At 44.8% G+C, this 25147-nt stretch overlaps 1 protein-coding gene across 4 annotated transcripts in view; it reads left to right on the top strand.

Annotated features, from left to right (window-relative positions):
- Positions 1–25147, top strand: part of ST5 (suppression of tumorigenicity 5) — a 167366-nt gene that overhangs the window by 91732 nt on the left and 50487 nt on the right. For all 4 annotated transcript variants that reach the window (XM_018059505.1, XM_018059506.1, XM_018059507.1 and 1 more), the window contains one exon: positions 15321–15425. In XM_018059505.1, coding sequence (XP_017914994.1) covers positions 15346–15425 — 80 coding nt within the window. In that variant the 5' untranslated portion in view covers positions 15321–15345. The remainder of the gene's footprint in view (positions 1–15320; positions 15426–25147) is intronic.

Genomic DNA, 25147 nt, shown 5'->3' with positions numbered 1-25147 from the left:
AGTGTTTTTAGAGGAGGGTTGGGGGGATTGGTGAAATAGGTGCAGGGGATTAAGAGGTACAAATCTCCAGTTATCTGATAAGTAAGTCATGAGGATGTAATATTCAGCATAAGGAATATTATCAATAATATTGTAATAACTTGTATAGGACTGGATTTATCATGGTGATCATAACATATACAAATATCAAATCACTACCTAGTATGCCTGAACCTAGCATAATATTGTACATCTATTCCAATTAAAAATATTTGTATTTCATCCTCAAATAGCCATAGTCACTAACTAATGGGATGTACTGGGCACTGCACAACATCTCACGTGTTGGAACTGCATTGGATATTGCCACCCCATTTCCTGTTCCACATTGCTTTTCACACGGTTACTGCTTTTTAATCACAGCAGCTGCTGAAAACCCAGCTTCACAAAGAAGTGACATCATCGAAAAGAATGTAGTGCAATCTCATGTTAAAACTCACGGGATATCCGACAAATGTTGAATATTGCCCTTGTTTCCCTCAAAAATTTAAAATATCTTGCAGCACCCCCAAGTAGTACTCTCAGGCACCTCTGCACACAGTTTGAGAACCACAGAAGCCAAGTAGCACTTGCTTCATTTAAAGGAGGAAAAAGGCCAATTCTGTCCCCATCATAACCTTTAAAGCAGTTGGGTAGATGGATGGACAAATGCCCCTTATCTTCAGTCTCAGCTCCTGCTAGACTGTATAGGGGAAGGCTTTTATTTTACCAGGGTCTGTGTTTGTGAGTGCCTCTGACCCTGGGTGGGGAAGAATGATAAAGAGAAATGACTTGAAGAACAGCAAAAGAGGAGCATCTCTTTCATTTATTTACCATTGCCACGACACACAGAATGTGGGATCTTACTAGTTCCCTGACCAGGGGTCGAACCCATGGCCCTATATTGGGAGCATGAAGTCTTAACCACTGGACCACCAGGAAAGTCCTTTTTATGTTTAGGTTTTGTTGATTCAGGGCCCTATGAACTAAATGGCTTAAAGAAAAATGGGATTTTAACATCAAAATTTGGGGGCCAGGCATGAGACTATTGCCATTTCTAACTCTATCCAGATAGAGCTCGACTGCAGGAGTGTACTCGGGATGGAGGATGGCTTCCTGCCACTAGATATGACAGAGACCAAGGGACTTACTTCTCTGGTTTCCGTTACAGAGCTTAGTGCCAAACTCTGCAGACTCTGGGGTCTACACATACTATAAAACCCTGGGCAAATTACTTAGCCTGAGCCTCGGTTTCTTCCTCCATAAAATAGAGATAATGACAGCTAGATTAAATGAGATAAACGTGTACTTAGAACAACCAAGCCTGGTTGTGTACATACACTTTCTTCTACTCCCTTCTAAGACTGGGACTTTTATCCAAACGGAGATTCAGCCCCAGTGATCTGGCCAAGATCTGCAGTTTGAGAGTTACTCAACTTCTCGATAACTTTGCTTTGTGTACCTAATGTTCCCACTCTGCTGAGTTCTATAATCTGTGTACCCACTCTGAAGTTTCCTTTTTCGCTCTCTAAATGGCATTTTTTAATGAACAGAGCTCTTATTTAGTGTAATCTGATTGATCAAGGTTTTCCATTATGGTTATTGCTTTTTGTCCTGTTCTCGCTCCAAGGTCTTCTTGGCTTTTGCTCACAGTTTTCCTTCTGCTAGCAGCAACGTTCTTCCTCTGTTTTCTTTGTCTTCAACAAGTCCTACAAGACTCGGCCCAGTGTCACTTCCTGTCTCCTCCAGAACCCTCTCCCGCATCTGTCCTGTCCGCCTGGTTAGGTGTCTTTCTCCTTGCTCTCAGAGCTCTGCGTCCATACCTGTCAGAGCTCTTGTTACATTGTACTAGCATCTTTCCTTTACTTGACCGTCTCAGGCAGGATGGAGAGCTGCTCAAGGGAAAGGACCAGGATATAGCACCGTGGCAGGGGGCCCTGGCCAGGAAGATGCCCTGGAAGGGTTCAAGTGAGTAAACAAATGAAAGTCTTAGATGCCACACCTGTCTCTCCTTCTGCTTCTCTTATGATATTTCCCCAGCCTTTCATGACCTGTGCCTGGATGAGCATAAAGATCTTCCAGGCAGATGGTAAAATGTTACCCCCAGAGAGCGTACTCCAGATTGAGAGTTAACTACATCACAGTGCTTCAGAGAGGGCTGACAAGTGGTGTCTCAAGCAGCAGACATCAGGATACGAAAGCCCTGTCATTCATTAAGCCCCAGAGAAAGGATCTTTGTGTTTTATAACAGGAAAATCATTGTAATCTTTGCAGAGAGCAACTTCAGTTCTATGGCTGAAGCCATTCCTGATCTGAATCTGTTCAGAGGTGTTCAGAGGACATGACTCCCTTCTGAAAGTTTTGAGTGGACGTGTTTGCTGTAGGTGGGTCAGAGTCTGAACTGGGAAGGCTGGTGGTGGAAGGTTGGAAGATGGGCCTTCTTTCTGGAAGAAGGAAAACAGTGAGCAAAAGCCAAGGAGACCTTGGAGCAAGAACAGGGCAAAAAGCAATAACCATAATGGAAAACCTTGACCAAGCTTCTCACTCTGTCCGGTATGGCCACTCTGAGCTGGTGGCAAATGTTTTTTTCATTAAAATGTATTTATTGATTGGATTTCCCTGGTGGTCCAGTGGTTAAGAATCTGCCTGCCGTTGCAGGGTAGATGGGTTTGATCCCTGGTCCGTGAAGATTCCGCATGCCGTGAAGCAGCTAAGCCCATGTGCCACTACTGAGGCCCTGGAGCCTGTGCTCCGCAACAGGAGAGGTCAGCACCATGAGAAGCTGGTGCGCGGCAACTGCAGGGTAGCCCCCGCATGCCGCAACTAGAGAAAGCCTGCATGCAGCAACGAAGACCCAGCATAGCCATAAATAAATAATTCTAAAAGTATTTATTGAGAGCCTGTTGTGTGCCAGGGTCTGTCCTAGGCACTAAGGGTACAGCTATAAACAAAACCCCCAAATCCCTAGGCTCATGGAGCTTATACAGACATAATAAATAAATGGAAAAGAAGAGTATTTGTGTTGGATGGTGATGAATGTTATGGAGAAGGGTAAAACAGGCGAAGGGAGAATAGGAGGGCTGAGGGGATAGTAGGGTGGAGGAAGGGTTTTTAATATAGTAATTTCTTAATACTAAATTTTATAGTGTGATCCAGAGGAATTTTCACTAAGAAGGTGATGTCTGTCCAAAGACCTGGGAGGTGAGGTAGGAACCTCTTTTGGGGGAGAATGTTCTAGTTACCGGGGACAGTGGGTGTGGAAGCCTGGAGTTGGAATGTGCCTGGTGTGTTTGAGGAAACAGTAAGGAGGATGTGGCTGGTGGAGAAAGAGTAAAGGGCAAGAGTAGTTGAAATGAGATTGGAAGTATCATGGAGACCTAGAGGATGAGGACCTTGTAGATCGTTGTGAACATTTTGGCTCTTACTTTGAGTGATTGGGATCCATGTTAGGGCTTTGCCAGAGAAGTGGCAAGGTCTGCACTGTTGCTGGTGATGGGTGCATCTGATGATGGTAGCTTATTGAGGGTCTGTTCTCATTGTTTCTGTTTTTTCGATGAAATGGGAAACAAAAAAAGAGAGTGAGGACAAGGGAAGAGGTCTTGAGGCTGAGAGTTGGGGGAATGCCAGAGACTTCAAGTATGTTGCCTCTTGGTTCTGAGTATGCTTTGTATTTTATATATGGCTTCTCGCTGGTTTTCATGTTCTCATGATAGAGGCAGGGTATTCTCCCTATACTACAGATAGGAAAATGAAGGTGTTGAGACTTCCCCAGCCCCTTTAGCCCTTACCACTTCTGAGAAAGTTGACTTGTGGGTGGTGTGTTTTTCTGGAGTAGGGCAGGCATCTTGCCATCGGTCAGGTTGAGTTCAGCTAGGCTGGAGAGGATGGGAAGGGTGAGAATGAGGTCAAGATTTAGGATCAGGAAAGGCTTCAGAAAGAAGTTGACATTTGAACTGGATATTTAAGAAAGAATGGGGGTGGAGGACTTCACGATGGAACGAATTGGTTGAATAAAAGCTTAGAGGCATAAACATTCCTGGCATGTGCAGGAAATGGCATTTAGTCTGCTGTGACTGGCAGAGGGAAGGCCCTGGTATGAGCTAGGTCTGTGGCCTTGGAATCCACAACATGTTTATAGGACCCACAAGGTTGTTCTTGCCAGGGAGGAAGAGGGCAGGCCTCCATTCTCCTGACGGAGCAGGCTCCATTGTCCTGGCAGAGCTGGGTTAAGGTCCTTGCTAAGAAGCTGAGTTTCCAGATTGGCAGAAACAGCTATGTCAAGGTTTATAAAACTGTCTTGGAAGCAACCAGATTTCCTTTGGCCTGGAATTGCCTAAGAAGCCCTCAGCCCATTTTAGGCTTTCAGGAAACATTTAAACCCAGCTTCAAACCTCCACGAAATCAGTACTGAAGTGGAGAAGGACCATCTGGCAGGAAAAGGGACTGAAAATGTTTGAGGTTGAAAACCCCAACTTAAAGGCCTCTTTGAGGAGGAGCGTTGGGAAAGAGGACGTGGGAGTGATAAGTGGACAGTGAGGGGATGGATAGAGAGCTTGACTTTTTTTTTTTTGGTTATTATTCAACAACAAAAATAATCTTTTTTGTGACTGGTTGAGGAGGATTTCAGCCTCACAGGGACCTGTAAAAACACTCGGCAATTCTTCTGGTCTCCCAGCAAAACAGCTCTTGGTCCCTCTCCACTTGACCAGGCTCATAATCCCCTTGACAGTTTTGCTCGAAGGGCTTTCTGGACCTAGAACCCCAGAACCTGGGGCTGGAATGGAAAAGATCCAAGGTACCAGGTATGTAGAGGTACTGATGGAGAAAAAGGGTCTGGCGTTTTGGAGAGAATTACGGGATCAGCTTGAGAAAAACCTTGCTGGCTTCCTTGTGATAGCTTTTGATGCCCAGCACCCAATCTCTGAGCCCACTTTCTCCCCTTTCCCTTGTAGCTGCTTGATTTTAGGTACAACAGAGCCGAAAACAAGGTTGTGGGCGGATAACCAGTGAGAAATGAGTCAGGAAAGGAAGGGAGGAAAAGAGGGGTGGAGGAGGAGAAAGCCAGCCTGAGTGAGATGAAGGCAGGTTTCCCAGGAAGAGTCTCTCTTCCTGGGTGTGTTGAATGAACTGTTACTGCAGGAGCATCCTGGAAGGTACCAGGGGCACTTGTGAGGAGACTGAAACTCTGGCGGGAGAGGGGACTGGCTGAGGGGTGGGGCAGGGGGGAAGGCCTGCTGGTGACAGCCCAGCTGGGTGACAGCTACAGTTGGAAACCTCCCTTTCATTGGTTGTACAGCCACCAGGGCTGTGGGGAGTGAAGGAGTGCCCCTCACAGGATAATGGCCAGTGCTTGAATTTCTCACGCCCTTTGTCTTCCTGGCCTTTGACTGCTTGGGGGCCCACTTTTGCCATCACTTAGCAAATCAGTTAACATTTGTGGGCCTTTTAGGTGAAGAACTCTCTGCTCGGTACTAAGGATTGTTCAAAACGTGAAGAACTCTCTAAGTACTGCCACACCGCTTTCTCAACTGTGTGGGGTCAGAGGGGGCCCGGGTGTCAGGAGACCTGGGGTGGGGGGTGGCTATGAATGTCCTAGGAGGGCCTGGGAACAAAGGCTGTGGAGGTGAGCTGCTGCAAAAGGCCTGAGCTGTCAATCTGGGCGGAACTCTGAAAGGCAAATGAAGCATTTCCCACCTTAGCCCAGTCCAGGGACACCTGCAAAACCTCACGCTCTAGAGAGGTCTGGCTTGAGTAGGTAAAAGGGACTCTTTCTAACGATGACCCTTCCTGAAGCTTAAGTGCCAGTGTTGGTTGCTGAGACTCTTGGAGGAAGAAATTAAAGATGTAGGCCCTTCTCTGGGGGAGCTGCCAGTCTGATCCTTGTCTTCTTGGTCTGGAATGAAGAAGGACTTCAGGGGGAAGTCAGTAAGAAGGTGAGGGTGGTCTGGTGGGTGTTCCCTGGGCAGGGTGAGTCGCGGGTTGACCCCAGGGCAGTCGGACCACAACTGTCCGGATTGGGCTAAACCCAGGTTCTCAGGACACACAGAGCTCGGTTTCCTTGCCTGCCTTCTCCTTCCCTGTGGGCTGCTTCCTAAGCTGTTACTTCCACACAAGAGTTTGCATAAGAGATTAGTGGAATGTCAACTCAGCAGAAATTCCCTCATGTGGTTTAGAGGTTTCCTTTGTGGAGGCTCCGGACTTCTTACCTGGACCAGCAGAACAGAGTGCTGGGCGGTGTTTGTTTTCTCTCGATGGCGACTTGAACCCAGCAGATCGGGAGGCCTCCCTCCACACACGTGCATCTGTTCCTCAGCGCTCTTGGGGTTCAGACATCTCCTTCTCAGGGACGAGGCACCCGGTCATATCCAAAACTAGGCCTGCAGAAAAGTACCACGCAGACATTTAGAAATGTCACCTAACCAGGGTGATCGGAAGGTTCATTCTTAGAGGCTGGTCACCCCTCAGAAGGAGCCCCCTTCAGACACTGACCTCTAAGGGATTCCTCTCGGGCCGTGGGGAGAGCACCTGTGGGCCGGGTGGTGAGACTGGATTGTAGGGAGAGAGAGACCTAAGGGAGCAGGAGAGAGAACTGCAGGATGCAGGCTGGCCTGAGCCGCAGCAGGGAGCCCTGAGGCTGGCTCCTCCAGTGGAGTTCGGGGGATAGATGGCGGGCTTCCAGGGGCCAGAATCAGCTCCTCCCTGCCCTGCACAAGCCCCGCCCTCCGGGAGGCTTTGCATGGCTGCTCACAGGGCAGTGCTCCCAACCTTCCCTGCTGGGACAGGGGACACAGCACTCAACTGCCGACTGGGAGAGTCAGATCACCTAGCCGAGCAAAGCTGGCCACCTGTCACCGTTGGGTGGGGAGAGACAGCAGTAAATTGGAGAGGGCTTGCTACATCTAAATGGACTGCCAGGTGCTGCCATATAAAAATACAGAAATAATAGCAGATTTTTCAAGAGAATCCAGCATCTGAATTTTTATTTGCATTTTGTTTATATTCACCCAATTCAACTTAAAAAATAAATAAATCAAGGGAAGGCCAAATGAGACATACTTTTGTTGTTGCAAACCACCAGTTTATAAACCATCAGTTATAAACTCTTATTCCCAGGAGTTTGAAAGGGAGGGGAAGTGAGGAAAACCGTTGTTAGCTACCAGGGGCGGGTGGCAGGAAGAGCTGCTTTGAGATACAGGAACTCAGAGCACACTGAAGACTGAGGACCCTGTTTAGGGCAGATGTTGATGATGCTTTTACTGGAACCCATGATGTGCCTGCTTCTCTGTTGAGGGTCAGTGGTTCTTTGCAGGTGGAAGAAGCTGGGGGTGGGAGGAGGAAAGGGTACCTAGTCACAGCTGGGCAGACTCTTGAGAAGATGGTCAGTAGTGACCCTTCAACCTTTACAAGCTGTCAGCATCTGGTAGGACACAGTTTTTCACACAGGTCTATAAGACCAGCCTGAAATGCTCGCTGAACATGCAGATTCCTGGGTCCCATTCAAGAGGGAGAGATGGGGCCTGTGACTCTGCATCTTTTTTTAACACTCACCCCTGTCAATGTTAAGGAAAGTAAGTAGATGGTGGACTCAGAGCTGAGTCAGCGTTCCTGCCCTGTTCCTTCACCTGCTGAGTGACCTGCATTTCCTGATTGGAAAGTTACCACTGTTTCACAGAATGGTGAGAGCTGAACTAGAAGATGGGTGGAGGTCATGCATAGACCTGCCTCAGAGCTGTGATGCTGGTGCAGGCCACCTGGGCTCCAACTCCTGCCTTGCCACTTCATAGCTGTGTGACGTGGGACGAGCGATTTAACTGCTGTGTATCTTGGTTTCCTTGGTGGTGGTGGTGGTTTAGTCACTAAGTCTTGACCGACTCTTGTGACCCCATGGACCTCTGTCATGGGATTCTCCAGGCAAGAACATTGGAGTTGGTTGCCATTTCCTTTTCCATTGGTTTCCTTGGTAACATGTAAATAATAATAGCACCCACTTTGTAGAGTTGCCACAGGGATTAAATTATTTAATCCTTTAAAATGCTTTTAAATTTAGCTATTCTATAAAGAATCTAGCAGCACCTTTCATAATAAATGCATCTTTTTTTTAGGTCACAGATAAGCTAAGGCTTACTTTCAAATGTTGCCTCTCTATAAGGCCTTCCTGGAGTCCACTTTTTCCTTCGCTTTTCTCCCTTTACAGTTAGCTCCACCAGGGTAAGGATTGTATCTGTTCGTTTTTATTTGTCTATTAAAAAATTAATATTTCCTAATTTGGCTGTGCTGGGTCTTAGTTGCGGCGTGCAAACTCTCAGTTGTGGTGTGTGGGGTCTAGTTCCCTGACCAGGGACTGAACCAGGCCCCCTGCTTGGGGACTTGGAGTCTTAGCCACTGAACCACCAGGGAAGCCCCCATTTTTATATCCTAGTACCTTGCACAGTGCCTGGCATAGAGTCACTGGATTGACTGGCAGTATCAGGGAGTCTGAAAAATGATGAATCTAGCTTGGGAATGGAGAAAGCGACTTCCAAATACCCAGAGAAGCATGATCTGGAAGAAAAGTGGTTTATCAAGGTTCACTGTGTCTGAGTTACAATTACATGAGGTAGGTCATGTTATTATTATTGCTTTTACGGTGAGAAAGTTGAGTCTTCAAAACTCAGGTGTGCAATGACCCTTGACTAGCATTAGCTAGACTCTGAGTCAGGTGTTCTTCCCACTATACCTTGAGATCCCAGGACTGTGATTTCTGTCTCAGGGCAGAGACTGTAGAGAAGTTCCAGTGGAGCCTTGTTGTGTTCCCGTCTTTGGGTTGTAGCTCTTCAGATGGTTGTCTATAACTTGTCAGAGCTGGGTTTTTGAGCAATTCGGGATTGGTGGTAGATCCTACTTGAACAATTTCATTTTCCAAACATGTAGTTTTTGGCTGAATTTTAGTGAAACAGCCTCTCATCCCCCTGGCTTCTCTGCTCTTATTCCCAGTGGCTGTTTCGTTTGCTTGGGAGTGTCTTCTCTCCTTGCACCCAGACCAGCCAAAGGAGTCAGGCAGAGAGCGTCGATGGGAGTCTGGGCTGGCTCTCAGGGCCTCGGCAGAAGGCCCCAGGAAGCCAGCCACGCAGAGTGTTCAAGTCTGTGCTTCACGTGTGAAGGGTTAGCCGGGTCCTCAGCTTCTCAAGCCGCTGGATTATTCCCTGAGCCTGAGAGACTTGGCTGGAGAGAGCAGGTGGCGGGAGCACCGTGAGCAGGCACCTCTGCCTGAGTGGGCCCTGCCGGGTTTTCTCTCAGTGGTGCCTTTCCACGATGTCTCACCTGCTGGGCCACTGCTGGGAGCAGCAGCTGTGCTTCTGCAGGCATGTGGCCAAGGGGCACTGCCACGGGCCTGGTGGCGGTTTTCATCCACTCCTTTCTTGGGTGCATCTTCATAGCATTTTTCCTTTTGGCTCCAGCAAATACCATGGTTATCTACATTTTCCCCTTTTTCTAGTTGGCGTTTGGTTTTCCTGTTACAGCTTTTCAGAGCAGTGGGTCCCCCCTTCTTAGATCAGAAATTCAGGGAAGGAAAGAATATATTTTTCATCATGTTCTTTTAATGTATTTCAGTTTCTGTTCTTTCCACAAACCTTCTGGCCTCCCCCTGAGGGCCTGCCCTGAAGCTGGTAGAGCATGTCCGGCGCTGGTATGATGGGTTCTGATGATTATTGTGACTGTCGTTACCATGGGGACAGTTGAAAGCTGATGCTTAGCGGGTTGATTCCTTGCTTCACTGTGTTCCCTGAGGACCCTGAGAACTGGCCTGAGAAAGCTTCCAGGGGCTGCCTCTCCTTTCCCTTCTTTCTGTTTAACACACAGAGCCATCCACCAAGCTCTTAACTTGGCCCTGGGCTGGGACAGGTAAAGGACATCTCTTGAGCGCCAGTGTGCATGAAGGATAAAAGTGAGGCTCGGGGTTTTCCTTTTTCTGAAAGCTTCTGTAGTATTCACTGTGGGAGGGATGTTTCACCGCTGTCACCTACAGCTGCTTCCTCCCTTTCTAATCCCCACTTCACTCACTACCATCATCACCAGAACAACAGCCATGAGAGCTTATGCAAAGGCAGTGCATTTCATGTTGAAACTAGGAAAGAATTATAAATGATATCAAGAGTGTGGGTTTGGCTTGTTTTTATCATTGAGACCAATCACTTATTTGCACCAAGGTAATGAATAAGATACTCTCCAGGATTAAGGTCATTCAGTTCAGTTCAGTTCAGTCGCTCAGTCATGTCCGAATCTTTGCGACCCCATGAATCACAGCATGCCAGGCCTCCCTGTCCATCACCAACTCCTGGAGTTCACTCAGACTCATGTCCATCGAGTCAGTGATGCCATCCAGCCATCTCATCCTCTGTCATCCCCTTCTCCTCCTGCCCCCAATCCCTCCCAGCATCAGAGTCTTCTCCAATGAGTCAACTCTTCGCATGAGGTGGCCAAAGTACTGGAGTTTCAGCTTTAGCATCATTCCTTCCAAAGAACACCCAGGGCTGATCTCCTTCAGAATGGACTGGTTGGATCTCCTTGCAGTCCAAGGGACTCTCAAGAATCTTCTCCAACACCACAGTTCAAAAGCATCAATTCTTCAGTGCTCAGCTTTCTTCACAGTCCAACTCTCACATCCATACATGACTACTGGAAAAACCATAGCCTTGACTAGACGGACCTTAGTCGGCAAAGTAATGCCTCTGCTTTTGAATATGCTATCTAGGTTGGTCATAACTTTCCTTCCAAAGAGTAAGCGTCTTTTAATTTCATGGCTGCAGTCACCATCTGCAGTGATTTTGGAGACCCTCAAAATAAAGTCTGACGCTGTTTCCACTGTTTCCCCATCTATTTCCTATGAAGTGATGGGACCAGATGCCATGATCTTTGTTTTCTGAATGTTGAGCTTTAAGCCAACTTTTTCACTCTCCTCTTTCACTTTCATCAAGAGGCTTTTTAGTTCCTCTTCACTTTCTGCCATAAGGGTGGTGTCATCTGCATATCTGAGGTTATTGATATTTCTCCTGGTAATCTTGATTCCAGCTTGTGCTTCTTCCAGCCCAGTGTTTCTCATGATGTACTCTGCATAGAAGTTAAATAAGCAGGGTGACAATATACAGCCTTGACGTACTCCTTTTCCTATTTGGAACCAGTCTGTTGTTCCATGTCCACCTCTAACTGTTGCTTCCTGACCTGCATACAGGTTTCTCAAGAGGCAGGTCAGGTAGTCTGGTATTCCTATCTCTTTCAGAATTTTCCACAGTTTATTGTGATCCACACAGTCAAAGGCTTTGGCATAGTCATTAAAGCAGAAATAGATGTTTTTCTGGAACTCTCTTGCTTTTTCCATGATCCAGCGGATGTTGGCAATTTGATCTCTGGTTCCTCTGCCTTTTCTAAAACCAGCTTGAACATCTGGAAGTTCATGGTTCAAGTATTGCTGAAGCCTGAATGTTTAACTTCCATATCCAAAGAGGCTTCATTTTTGTCAATGTGATGAGAATGCGAATCAGAGTGAGAGAACTGTTGTTTCTATTCACTTTTAGCTTTTCCCTGAAGGTGATGTTAGCCCAGAACAGAGTGCACATTCATACTGAAAATATATTTGGTACATCAGTTATTGCTGTGTCACGTCCACTCTCCAAGGCACTTAAAAATTTTTAAGTTTTTTTAAACACCTACATTGAGATGTGATTTACATGCTATAATATGCACCCCTGTAAAGTGTACAGTTCATTTGTTTTTTATGTATTTGTAGAGTTAAATAACCATCATCACTATCTAATTCCAGAACTTTTTTTCATACCCCAAAAGAGACACCATATTCATAGGAATACTCCCCATTCTGCCACCCTAAACCCAACCCTGAGCCACCACTAATTTTATATCTCTGTAGACTTGTCTATTCTGGACATTTCATAAAACTGGCATCAGGGTTCATCCATGAAGAATGTATCTTTTTATGTCTGAATAATGTTCCATTTTCTGGATATACCACATTAAAAAGAATTTTCTGGCCACTCCATGTGGCATGTAGGGTCTTATTTCCCCCACCAGGGATGGAACCCCTGCCCCCTGTATTGGTAGCTTGGAGTCTTAACTATTGGACCATAGGAAAGTCCCACATTTGCCAATGCAGTCATCCACTGATGGACATTTGGGTTTCCACTTTTTGGTTTTTATGAACATTAGTACAAGTATTTGTGTGGACATGATTTCCTTTCTCATGGCTATATATCCAGGACTGAGTCATGCTGGGTCATGTGGTAACTATATATCACTTTTTGAGGAACTGCCAACTGTTTTCCAAAGTGGCAGCACGATTTTACATTCCCACCAGCAGTGAATGAAGGTTCCAATTTCTCCACAATCTCACAGTCTAACTAATGCTTGTTTTTATCTGTCTTTTTTATTATAGTCATCCTGGTGGTGTGAAGTAATATTGGGTTGACCAAGAGGTTCATTTGGGGTTTCCCATAAGATGTTACAAAAAACCTGAATGAACTTTTTGGCCAACCCAATACCTTATTGTGGTTTTACTTTGTATTTCCCTAATGACTAATGATGTTGAGCTTTGCTTCATGTGTTTATTAGCCAATTTTATATCTTTGGAGAAATGTCTGTTTAAATCCTTTGCATAGTTTTAAATTGGATTATGTGTCTTTTTTATTTTTGAGTTGTAAGAGTTCTTTATATATTCTAGATACAAGTAGCTTAGCCAATATATATCATTTGCAGATAATTCTCCCATTCTGTGGGCATCTTTCTACTCTCATATTTTTAGAGCATGAAATTTTAAATTTAATATCATTTATATCTTTTTTTCTTTTTGTTGCTTGTGCTTTTTGGTGTCATACCTAAGAAACCTTTGCCTAATCCAGTGTTACAAAGATTTACCTCTGTGTTTTCTTCCAGGTTTTCCTTTTAATTCTTAAATTTAGTTCTTGATCCATTTTTACTTTTTTTTTTGTATAGTATCAGGGTAAGTGTCCTGCTTTATTCCTTATATACAAATACACAGTTGTCTGAGCATCGTTTGTTGAAAAGACTCTTCTTTCCCTGTTCAATTATCTTATTATCATCCTTGTTGAAATCAGCTGACCATTAGTGTATGAGTTTATTTCTCAATTCTATTCTGTTGATTTCTATTTCTATTCTTATATCTGTGTACACTGTCTTGATTATTATGGCTTTGTAGTATTCTGAAATTGGGAAATCCGAGTCTTTTAAGTTTATTCTTCATTTCCATGGTTCTTTTGACTGCTCTAGGTCCCTGGCACTGCCATAAAATTTTAGAATCAGTGTCACTTTCTGCACTTGATGGATATTCGATTCAATCTGTAGATCAATTTGGGGAATACTGCCATCTTAACAACTTTGAGTTTTCTGATTGTGAACATGGGATGTCTTTCTATTTACTGATGTCTTCTTTACTTTCTGTCAATTATGTTTTGCAGTTTGCAGTGCATAAGTCTTGCACTTCTTTTGTTAAATCTCTTCCTAAGTATTTTAGTCTTTTTGCTGCTATTATTGTGCCGCATACTAAGTTGCTTCAGTTGTGTCTGACTCTTTGTGACCCCATGGACTGTAGCCTGCCAGGTTTCTCTGTCCATGGGATTCTCCAGGCAAGAATACTGGAGTGGGTTGCCATGCCCTCCTTCAGGGGATCTTTCTGACCCAGAGATTTAACTCGCGTCTCTTATGTCTGCTTGCATTGGTAACGTGAACAGTGAAAGTGAAGTCACTCAGTTGTGTCCAAAATATATGCATAGAAATGCTGGAAAGAAGGTAGACGTGGTAGGAGTGGTGGATGTTCTGATTATGTTATGAATAAAGTATGAAAGCAAGGCCATCATCTGAGAAGGCAATGTTAGAGACAGAAGAGAGGAGAAGGTGTGAAATAACTTAGGAACATAGCCCATCAAACTAGAGTGAAGTTGCTCAGTCCGACTCTTTGTGACCCCGAGGACTGTAGCCCACCAGGCTCCTCCATCCATGGGATTCTCCAGGCAAGAGTACTGGAGTGGGTTGCCATTTCCTTCTCCAGGGGATCTTCCTGACCCAGGGATCGAACTCTGGTCTCCAGCATTGCAGGCGGATGCTTTAAACTCTGAGCCACCAGGGAAGCCTTGCATTGGTAGGTGGGTTCTTTATCACTAGCACCACCTGGAAAGCTGCCATTATTAATGGAATTGTTTTTCTTGATTTTGTATTTAGATTGTTCATAGCTAGTGTGTAGAAAGAAATTGATTCTTTAAGTATTACCTTATATCCTACAAGCATGCTTGACATTATGTATTAGTTTAACGGTGTTTTAGTGGAAATGTTATGATTTTCTACAAGCATGATTGTATCATCTGCAAATACGAGATAATTTTACTTTTTCTTTTCCCGTCTGGATGTACCCTTAAGTTTTAACCTTTTTCTTCATTATTTTAGCATAAAACAACTTTATATGATAGTAGCTAATTGTATATGGTACATTTACAACATTTTTCACTTTGTAGTACTTAAATACTTGAAAGCATATTAATTTTATTTTAATGGGTGTTAAAAATATGATAGCTCATAATTTTATGGTGTTGACTCAGGTGTCACTTTAATAGGATGTTAATGTTCTTCCCTGAACATCCTGTTTAAAATGGCACATCTTCTTTCCTTTTCCTCTACCTTGCTTCATTTTTCCTTCCTACCACTTACCACTATACATTACACACAAGCATACACTTACATATCACACATGTGAGATGTGGCTGCTTATTGTCTGTTTCCGTCTGCTAGGATGTAGCTCCCTGAGAGCAGAGACTTGGGTTTATTCTTTGTTGATGGCAGTGTCCAGGAAATTGGTACTCAGTAAATATTTGTCAGTGGTTAATTGTTTAGAATGGAGTTAAGACCAGTTCCTCAGTTTCAAGTTGATTCAAGAAAAATACTGAATAAATGATTGTTCAGGAAGTATACAAATATGGCAAAATTCATAAGGGCTGTATGGCATGCCAGAAAGTTGGGAAACTCTAACTTCAGTAACGAGAAGAAGCTGGATGGGAATGGAGTTTTAAAAATCATTTTCTGTGAAGTGAGAAGTTATTTGTTAGCTCACAGACTTTTCCCCAACCCAGATCAGGGAAGCCTTGAGGCCCACAAGCTGTAACAGATGAAATTAAATATATGTGGGAAAGTGGTTCCCGCTCCCACCACAGAAACCCTGCTGGCAGTTCTGGAGGTCATCTGGGAATGTTTGAGGTGCTTTGGGCTACCCGTGGAAACTTGGCTGATTGGTCTTGTCTTCTTCGCAGGGCTCTGTGTTTGCAGAGAGCAGAAATGACCATGACTGCCAACAAGAATTCCAGCATCACCCACGGAGCTGGAGGCACTAAGGCCCCTCGGGGGACTCTGAGCAGGTGAGTCGGGGAACACTGCCTGGGGGAGTGGAGGTCAGTGGAGGGTAGAATCAAAGGACACCTAACGCCCTGTGTTCTGGACAGGACTGCTGCCAAGTGTGTGTGGTTATCCTCATGATTCTGACAGTCATCCAGGTGAATCATCTGGGCCAAACTTTAACCACTGACCAAACAGTGAGATCTCAGGGCATTTTAGAATTTTGCTTCCTCATCTATAAAATAATAATAGTACTCTGTCTCCCAGAGTTTCCTTGAGGATTAAATGAGATGATAATGTCAGTGCTTAGCATAGTGCCTAGAAAAAAAAAAAAACTTATTAAATATTAGCTCCGTCTCTGCAATGGGATAGAAGCTTCCAGAGCTGGCAATTAAAGGTACAACTGTCACCAGGGCTTCTCAGGTCTTGGCCTAGGCTATATGCTGATTTCCTTGAAGAACTTCTTTTACTAAAGCCACATACCTTTCATAGCCCCTTCATCTGAATCTCAGCTAGATGGGTTTGGCTTTGGAACCTCAGCTGCTGGAATGGGTAGCTGTGAGAAGGATGCTCCTCTTAGATGGGGATCGGGCTCGTGGCCTCCTGGAGGGCGGGACTGTGCAGCGCCAGACTGAGTCCGGTGGAGTGGCACATACTCAGGTCTACCCAGAGGTTGTGGTAGATGTTTGGTTCCTTCAGAGCTGGAATCCAGGTGTGGTTGGTAGAGAGGGGCACAGGCAGTAGCCCTGGGGAGTGGCTGGAGTTGAAGGAGGCAAAAGGAATTCTGTACACCGTATGTGCAGAGTTTGGTCCCAGTGGAAATGGTCTGGATGGACTGTACCAACTAAATGGAAACTGGTTGGTTCTGACACGTTAAATACGTAAGCGTTTGGGGCTCAGATAGACAAATTGACTTATCTGCTCTGTAGCAACAAGAGCAGTAAGGAGACCCTCTGCCCACCCACTCTCTCTAACCTGGAGTACAGTTGCTGGTGTACTTGCCTCCCTGAACGGGGTGAGGCTGAGGATGGCAGGGACCAGCAACCTCATGGGTAAAGCTGATAGAAAAACCGAACTCTCCCAGGGCATGTTGGTGGCTGAGGCAGAAACAGGCCTGGGTCCTAGACTCTTTGTCCCCCGTGAACTGCTTCTTGGGAACAACTTGGCGGGCTCTGGCCAGTCAGGGGGCATTTCCTCCTCTGCAGTGTGAATGTGAGTTGGCAGGTGGAGACTGGCAGCGAAGGTCCCCGTCTTTTTGATATGAGACTGTAGGGGTGAAAGAAGCATTATTTGTGATTTTACTGTTTTATTCTTAAGTTAAAAGAAATAGTATACTTAGAACCTGAATTAGAAATTACCGTACCCAGCAGCCCTCAGCTTCTTTAAGTATTTGTTTCTTCTGATTTCCGCTTTGTGGGTGGGTGGGATGGGAGATGCATTGTTTACATAAAGTCACAAAGCTGAATCAGAACTGCTGACAGGCACCCTAGTTTCTATTTGGAGTACAGCCCTACGTGTTTTACACATTTTTAGAAATCCCTCTTCCTTTAGCTCCTCAGCATGCTTGCTGTCCTAACATGATGGATGGTACTTGTAAATATCTGAGTCTCTGATGTGCCTAAAAAAAGCCTTTCTCCCTTCTCAGCCTTCACTTCCCTTCCTTCCTGCCGCATTTCCACTTCCCTCCCTACTTTCCTCGGGTTTTGGCGTGGAATCACAGGCCTTGTCTCAGAGGCTACTGCTGGGCTGTAGTTGTTAGATCACAGTTGTCATCTGGCGGTGTCATCTGGTGGCTGCCTCCACCCGCAGTCGCATCTGGGGCTGTTCTTTGGGCCGAGTAGGGCAGTAAGTCACCAGTTCATCTAGGAATTTGTCAGGCAACCCTGAGGGCTCTCCTTCTAGGTGCCAGGCTCTGTGGTGGGCACTTTCTGTGAGGGACACAAAGGAAGGATCCATTTTCTTTTTTTCAAGGCATTTACAGTTTGGATCGATGATGTTGGCACCCAGATTTTTTAGTCGGACCTTCTAATAGACATTTGCCTGGGACCTGGGGCCCTTTAATCATTGCCCATTCGGGAGCGCCAGTGAGAAAAGACTCCCAGGTGTGACTGGTTGGGGAGTGCAGGGGTGCTGGGGCCTGGGAGCCCTGGAGGCTTTAGGGATCTCTGTCCACATCATCCACTTGGAGGCAAAGGAACCTGATGATATGGAGAAGCCTTTGTATCTAACTTTGGGGGCAGGGGTACTTTGGGGCATGGAAAACTGGTGGGGAAGGGCAGATGGTACCCTAAGGAAGTGCCGAGATAGGTATTTTCAAGACTCTATCCTTAATTTGAATAAGACCTCACCTGGTGCCACCACTGAGCTAGTTTAGGTTAAAGATCCTAGATTCCATTGCATTATTAGCTTTTTATGGGTATTTTGTTTATTATCTTCCTTTTCCTTTATAGCCCATTCTTGGTTTGGTAAGATATGTTGGAGGAGGAAATCAACCTTTCATTTGACCACCAGAGTTCTGTTCTTTACTATGTTTGGGTCTCCTGGAGCAAGCTTCCCTTTCTCTTTGTTAGTGAGGCCAGAGGGGCATGATGCTTCACCCTTAACTGCTTTCCCTTCCCATGGGCTGCTCCCCCTCCAGCTTATTTAGATTTGGCTGCATCCATTTCTGGGGGTGGGAGGTGAGATTCTCGAAGCTCCTCTGAATTCTAGAGGTCAGGCTTTATGGTGTTGGTACTGATGACCTGGGTGAGACTAGAAGCAGCTCAGTGACTTGCAAACAAAAAGCCGTTGTATTGAGAGCTAGTTCAGCCATCTCGATGGGGTAAACTTTGCCACTTGGTGCTCTCAGGAGATTTCACTTGTGCTGTAAGACTTGTAAACCCCGCCTGAGGCAGCAGGGGCTGTTCTCAGAAGACTTGTCACGCCTGCTGATTTCCTCAACAGCTTCTTTACTGTGAAACTCCAGCGTGCAGGTCATTGTGACTTAAAAATACAAGCTATTGGTATTGTCTTTTAGGAACCTCGCCTCTGGATGTACGTGTGGGAAACTTGGGTGACTATAGAAGTATAGATTTCTTGGGGTCAAGGACTTTGACTTTTTTCTGTCTTTTCCAAGCCTGGAACGATACCCAGTATCCAGAAGACTGTTTGTTGACCAGTTGTCTAGATGGCTGTGAGATCACCCTCATAGAGCATAGGCTACATGCTATTTGAGTCCTTGTAGTTCTTTTATAATAGGTCTTATTAACTTAGTTTTTAAAAATTTATTTATAATTGTTTTACATCATTGTGTTGATTTCTGCCTATATCAACATAAAGCAGCCATAGGTATACATATGTCCCCCCACTTCTTGAAATTCCCTCCCACACCCCACCCTATTCCACCCCCTAGGTCATCACAGAGCACTGGATTTGAGCTCCCTACGTCATATAGCAAATTGCCACTGCTTATCTAATTTTACATGTGGTGATGTGTATGTTTCAATGCTACTCTCTCAATTCGTCCCACCCTCTCCTACCCTCTGTGTCCACAAGTGTGTTCTCTGTGTCTGTGTCTCCACTCCTGCCCTGCACATAGGTTCATCCATACCATCTTTCTAGATTCCATATATATATGCGTTAATATACGATATTTGTTTTTCTCTTTCTGACTTAACGTCACTCTGTAGAGTAGGCTCTAGGTTCATCTACCTTATTAGAACTGAGTCAAATGCATTCCTTTTATGGCCGAGTAATAGGGCTTCCCACTCCCCAGGTTGGTAGGTGCCCAGTATCCTACTGGAGACCAGTGGAGAAATAACTCCAGGAAGAATGAAGAGATGGAGCCAAAGCAAAACAACACGCAGTTGTGGATGTGGCTGGTGATGAAAGTAAAGTCTGATGCTGTAAAGAGCAGTATTGCATAGGAACCTGGAATGTTAGGTCCATGAATCAAGGCAAATTGGAAATGGTCAAACAGGAGATGGTAGGAGTGAACATTGACATGCTGGGAATCAGCAAGCTAAAATGGACTGGAATGGGTGAATTTAACTCAGATGATCATTGTATCTACTACTGTGGGCAGGAATCCCTTAGAAGAAATGGAGTAGCCATCATAGTCAACAAAAGAGTCTGAAATGCAGTACTTGGATGCAGTCTCAAAAATGACAGAATGATCTCTGTTTCCAAGGCAAACCATTCAATATCACAGTAATCCAAGTCTATGTCCCAATCAGTAATGCTGAAGAAGTCGAAGTTAAACGATTCTATGAAGACCTACAAGACCTTCTAGAACTAACACCCAAAAAAGATGTCCTTTTCATTATAGGGGACTGGAATGCAAAAGTAGGTAGTCAAGAAACACCTGGAATAACGGGCAAATTTGGCCTTGGAGTACAGAATGAAGCAGGGCAAAGGATAACAGTTTTGCCAAGAGAACACACTGATCGTAACAAACACCCTCTTCCAACAACACAAGAGAAGACTCTACACATGGATGTCACCAGATGGTCAGTACCGAAATCAGATTGATTATAGTCTTTGCAGCCAAAGATGGAGAAGCTCTATACAGTCAGCAAAACCAAGACTTGGAGCTGACTATAGCTCAGATCATGAACTCCTTATTGCCAAATTCAGACTTAAATCGAAGAAAGTGGGGAAAACCACTAGACCATTCAGGTATGACCTAAATCAAATCCCTTATGATTATTCAGTAGAAGTGACAAATAGATTCAAGGAATCAGTTCTGATAGACAGAGTGCCTGATGAACTATGGATGGAGGTTTGTGACATTATATAGGAGGCAGTGATCAAGACCATTCTCAAGAAAAAGAAATGCAAAAAGGCAAAATGGTTGTCTGAGGAGGCCTTACAAATAGCTGTGAAAAGAAGAGAAGTGAAAGGCAAAGGAGAAAAGGAAAGATATACCCATTTGAATGCAGAGTTTCAAAGAATAGCAAGGAGAGATAAGAAAGCCTTCCTCAGTGATCAATGCAAAGAAATAAGAGGAAAACAATAGAATGGGAAAGACTAGAGATCTCTTCAAGAAAATTAGAGATACAAGGGAACATTTCATGCAAAGATGAGCACAGTAAAGGACAGAAATGGTATGGAACTAACAGAAGCAGAAGATATTAACAGGTGGCAAGAATATAAAGAACTATGCAAAAAAGATCTTCACAACCCAGATAACCACAATGGTGTGATCACTCACCTAGAGCCAGACATCCGGGAGTGTGAAGTCAAGTGGGCCTTAGGAAGCATCACTATGAACAAAGCTAGTGGATGTGATGGAATTCCAGTTGAGCTATTTCAAATCCTGAAGGATGATGCTGTGAAAGTGCTGCACTCAATATGCCAGCAAATTTGGAAAACTCAGCAGTGGCCATGGGACTGGAAAAGTCAGTTTTCATTCCAGTCCCAAAGAAAGGCAATGCCAAAGAATGTTCAAACTACCACACAATTGCACTCATCTCACATGCTGACAAAGTAATGCTCAAAATTCTCCAAGCCAGGCTTCAACAGTGTGTGAACCAGATGTTTAAGCTAGATTTAGAAAGGGCAGAGAAACCAGAGATCAAATCGGCAACATCTGTTGGATCATTGAAAAAGCAAGAGTTCCAGAAAAACATCTACTTCTGCTTCATTGACTATGCCAAAGCCTTTGACTGTGTGGATCACAACAAACTGTGGAAAATTCTGAAAGATATGGGAATGCCAGACCACCTGACCTGCCTCTGTATGCAGGTCAAGAAGCAACAGTTAGAACTGAACATAAAACAACAGACTGGTTCCAAATCAGGAAAGGAGTATGTCAAGGCTGTATATTGTCATCCTGCTTATTTAACTTATATGCAGAGTACATCATGTGAAATGCCAGGCTGGATGAAGCACAAGCTGGAATCAAGATTGTTGGGAGAAATATCAGTAACCTCAGATATGCAGATGACATCACACTTATGGTAGAAAGCGAAGAACTAAAGAGCCTCTTGATGAAAGTGAAAGAGGAGAGTGAAAAAGTTGGCTTAAAGCTCAACATTCAGAAAACGAAGATCATGGCATCTGGTCCCATCACTTCATGGCAAATAGATGGGGAAACAATGGAAACAGTGAGAGACTTTATTTTTGGAGGGCTCCAAGATCATTGCAGATGGTGGCTATAGCCATGAAATTAAAATAAACTTGCTCCTTGGAAGAAAATTTATGATCAACTTAACATATTAAAAAGCAGAGACATTACTTTGCCAACAAAGGTCTGTCTAGTCAAAGCTCTGGTTTTTCCAGTAGTCATGTGTGGATGTGAGAATTGGACTATAAAGAAATCTGAGCACTGAAGAATTGATGTTTTTGAACTGTGGTATTGGGGAAGACTCTTGAGAGTCCCTTGAACTGCAAGGAAATGCAACCAATCCATCCTAAAAGAAATCAGTCCTGAATATTCATTGGAAGGACTGATGCTGAAGCTGAAACTCCAAAACTTTAGCCACCTGATGAGAAGAACTGACTCATTTGAAAAGACCCTGATGCTGGGAAAGATTGAAGGCAGGAGGAGAAGGGGATGACAGAGGATGAGATGGTTGGATGGCATTACTGACTTGATGGACATGAGTTTGAGTCAGCTCCAGGAATTGGTGATGGACATGGAGGCCTGGCGTGCTGCAGTCCATGGGGTTGCAAAGAGTTGGACACGACTGAGTGACTGAACTAAACTGGATAGGGCTTCCCCGGTGGTGCTAGTGGTAAAGAACCTGCCTACAAGTGCAGGAGACATAAGAGACTTGAGTTCAATCCTTGGGTCAGGAAGATCCCATGGAGGAGGGCATGGGAACGCACTCCAGTATTCTTGCCTGGAGAATCCCATGGACAGAGGAACCTGGCAACCTGCGGTCAATAGGGCCGTAAAGAGTCAGACCTGACCGAAGCAACTTAGCACACACACACCCACAGTACGAGTGGGAGAGCTAAGTGTGCGTTCTTGCCCCTATTAGTTTTGTATCCTTGGGGAGTACCTCCTCTTCTCTGTGTCTGCTTCCCAAACTATCAAACAAGTGGGTGACCAGTGCAGGTCTTGTTAACTTTGGATTCCCTTTCCATTTAGTCCACTGACTCTGAGAAAGAGAGAAGAAAAGGAACTTTAGAGCTCATTTGGTCTCAGCCACTTGTTTGATAGTTTGGGCAACAAACCCAGAGAAGAGGAGGTACTCCTCAAGGATACAAAGCTAATGGGAAGAATGCACGCCTGGCTCTCCTCCTCCTTCTGTTATTTCATTTTACCACCACATTCATCTCCCTGTAAACACAACTGGGCTCTCCCTGCTCAGAAACTACTGTCATCTGTGACACCGTCAAACTCGACCTGGTTGGAAAGGCTTTCCCTAGTAGCCCTGATGTTTGTTTCTGCTTTTATCCTTCACTGCACTCCTACAAAACCTGACAGTTCTACCAGTCTGGATACAGATGTTATTTCCTGCAGGGCTTTTCCTGACCACTTGGCTCAGAAGGATTTCCCTCCCCATCTGTATTCATTTTTAGAACCCTTGGTTCAGGGTCTCCGAGTGGCACTTTTAGTACCTCCTAAGGTGAATAAGTGGATTTTTCCTGGTGAGATTGCTATGGGACAATGGTTCTTAAGAGTCTCAAAAGCTTTATTATTTAGAGGATCTGCATGGCTCATCCTTAAGATCCTTAGAAGGCCTTTTGTCTGTAAGAGTCAATAAGGCCAGGACTTCCCTGGCAGTCCAGTGGTTAAAACTTCATCTTCCAGTGCAGGAAGCATGGGTTTAGTCCCTGATCGGGGAGCTGAGACCCCAGATGCCTCACCACCAAAAAGCCAAAACATTTTTTAAAAAAAGAAAGAAACAATATTTTAACAAATTCAATGAAGAATTTAAAAATGGTCCATAGGAAAAAAAAAACCCAAAAAGATTCAATGAGGCAGCACTTTAAATATTTTTTAGGTCTTGACAAAGCATCTTGCAGCCCCACTCTAGATTTTTTTCTGAAGATTTATTGAGGGATAATTAAAGTATCATAAACTATCCAATTTAAAGTTTTCGGTTTGATGAGTTTACAGACACGCACACAGAGTGTAACTGTCACCGCAGTCTGGAAGCCATTTCCTAATTTGAGAATTTTTTATTGCCTAGAGATAGAGACTGAAACAAGTTTTATTTTCTAACTCTGAAAGCCCTTTGTCATTTATGTTTCCTTTAAATTTTGCTGGAAAACTGAACAGTTCTTGTTTGGCTCATCTCTTTTCTTGTTCTCTAGTGACAGTTAGAAGGAGTCAAATGGCACCTTCAGCACTCTGCCTGGAAATGCCTTTGGCTAGTTCATCTCATTTATTTTCCATGTTACCACAGGTGACGGAATTACCTAACTTTTCAATATTATGAGGTCCCCTTATCTCTAGCTTCTAACATTTTCTTTATTTTGTCTTAACCACCATCCCTAGTAGCCATGCTTCAGTCCCACAGTCAATGTTCCAGGTTTTTGTTTCAACAGCGCTCCACTTCTCGGTACCAAAATTTGTGCCCGTTGTCTATTGGCACATAACCACTGCAGATTTCATAGTGTCAAACAGCCATGTTATTATGCCCACAGACTCTGTAGATTGGCTGGTTTCAGACAGAGACTGCACGCATGTCTGCTGCTGCTCATGATGTCTGGAACCTCAGCTGGAAAGACTTCAAGGCTTAGGACAACCCAGTGGCTAGGGGCCGGTGTCTCCTGGAGTCGTCTGATCTCACACGTCTGGGGGGTTGATGCTGCCTGTTGCTGAGACCCCAGCTGGGATTGTCAGTCAGAACACCCTCTCCACGTGACCTGGGCTTCCTCACAGCCTGGGTGACTGGAAGCAGAAGTTGTTGGTTTCCTGGGGCCTGGGCCTGAAAAGTGGTGCAGGTTCATCTCTACCATATTCTACTGGTCAAGCAATCTCAGAGCCCAGATTCAAGATTAGGGGTCATTTTGACAGTAGGCATGTCATTTGGGTACTGTGTTTTAAAACCATCACAAATATCTTTAGCAGGTTTTCCTGGAACTACATTTTTCTCCCTCTTGGCTTTGGATGGTGCCTGGTTCTGCTTTATATGGCAGTTCTATTTTTGCTAGACTAGGGCATTAGGGACGTTCCCATAAGGCATAATTTTTCACCTGTCTCAGATATGGCTTATGTCTGGTAAATACTCTCTATTCAGTGCTGCTACTTCACAGAGGGCTAGGGATTGATTCCCTCCCAGAGGAGAGCTCACCATTCCTCTTTGTGCTTCTGCAGAAATGAGCCAGGTGACAGGCAGATACATGTGCTTCCTGGAGGTGGAAAGGTGACTCAGTTTGTGCTCAGCTACTGGATTCCCTGGTGGCTCAGATGGTAAAGCATTTGCCTGCAATGCAGGAGACCCAGGTTTGATCCCTGGGTCGGGAAGATCCCCTGAAGAAGGAAATGGCAATCCACTCCAGTACTCTGGCCTAGAAAATTCCATGGATGGAGGAGCCTGGTGGGCTATAGTCCATGGGGTTGCAAAGAGTCGGATACAACTGAGCGACTTTACTTCACCATTCTGCTTACCCCGACAAACCAAGGATGACTTAGGAGGCTCTGTGCATGGTGGTCCAGGTATAGCCCCACTTGGAGGATGAGGCTGTCCTGGACCCTTTGGAGGTCTTCCAGCCATTTGAGATGAAGCTGCTTTGTGAGCAGGATGGTCAAGATGTGAGTGTCAGCCTCTTTCTGACTTCTGTCCCAGAATGGGATGTCAGTTACTGA

This window comes from Capra hircus, chromosome 15, assembly GCF_001704415.2.
Source record: "Capra hircus breed San Clemente chromosome 15, ASM170441v1, whole genome shotgun sequence".
Lineage (NCBI taxonomy): Eukaryota > Metazoa > Chordata > Mammalia > Artiodactyla > Bovidae > Capra > Capra hircus.
Note: the sequence above shows the minus strand (reverse complement) of the source record. Positions and strands in the feature narration are given on the sequence as shown.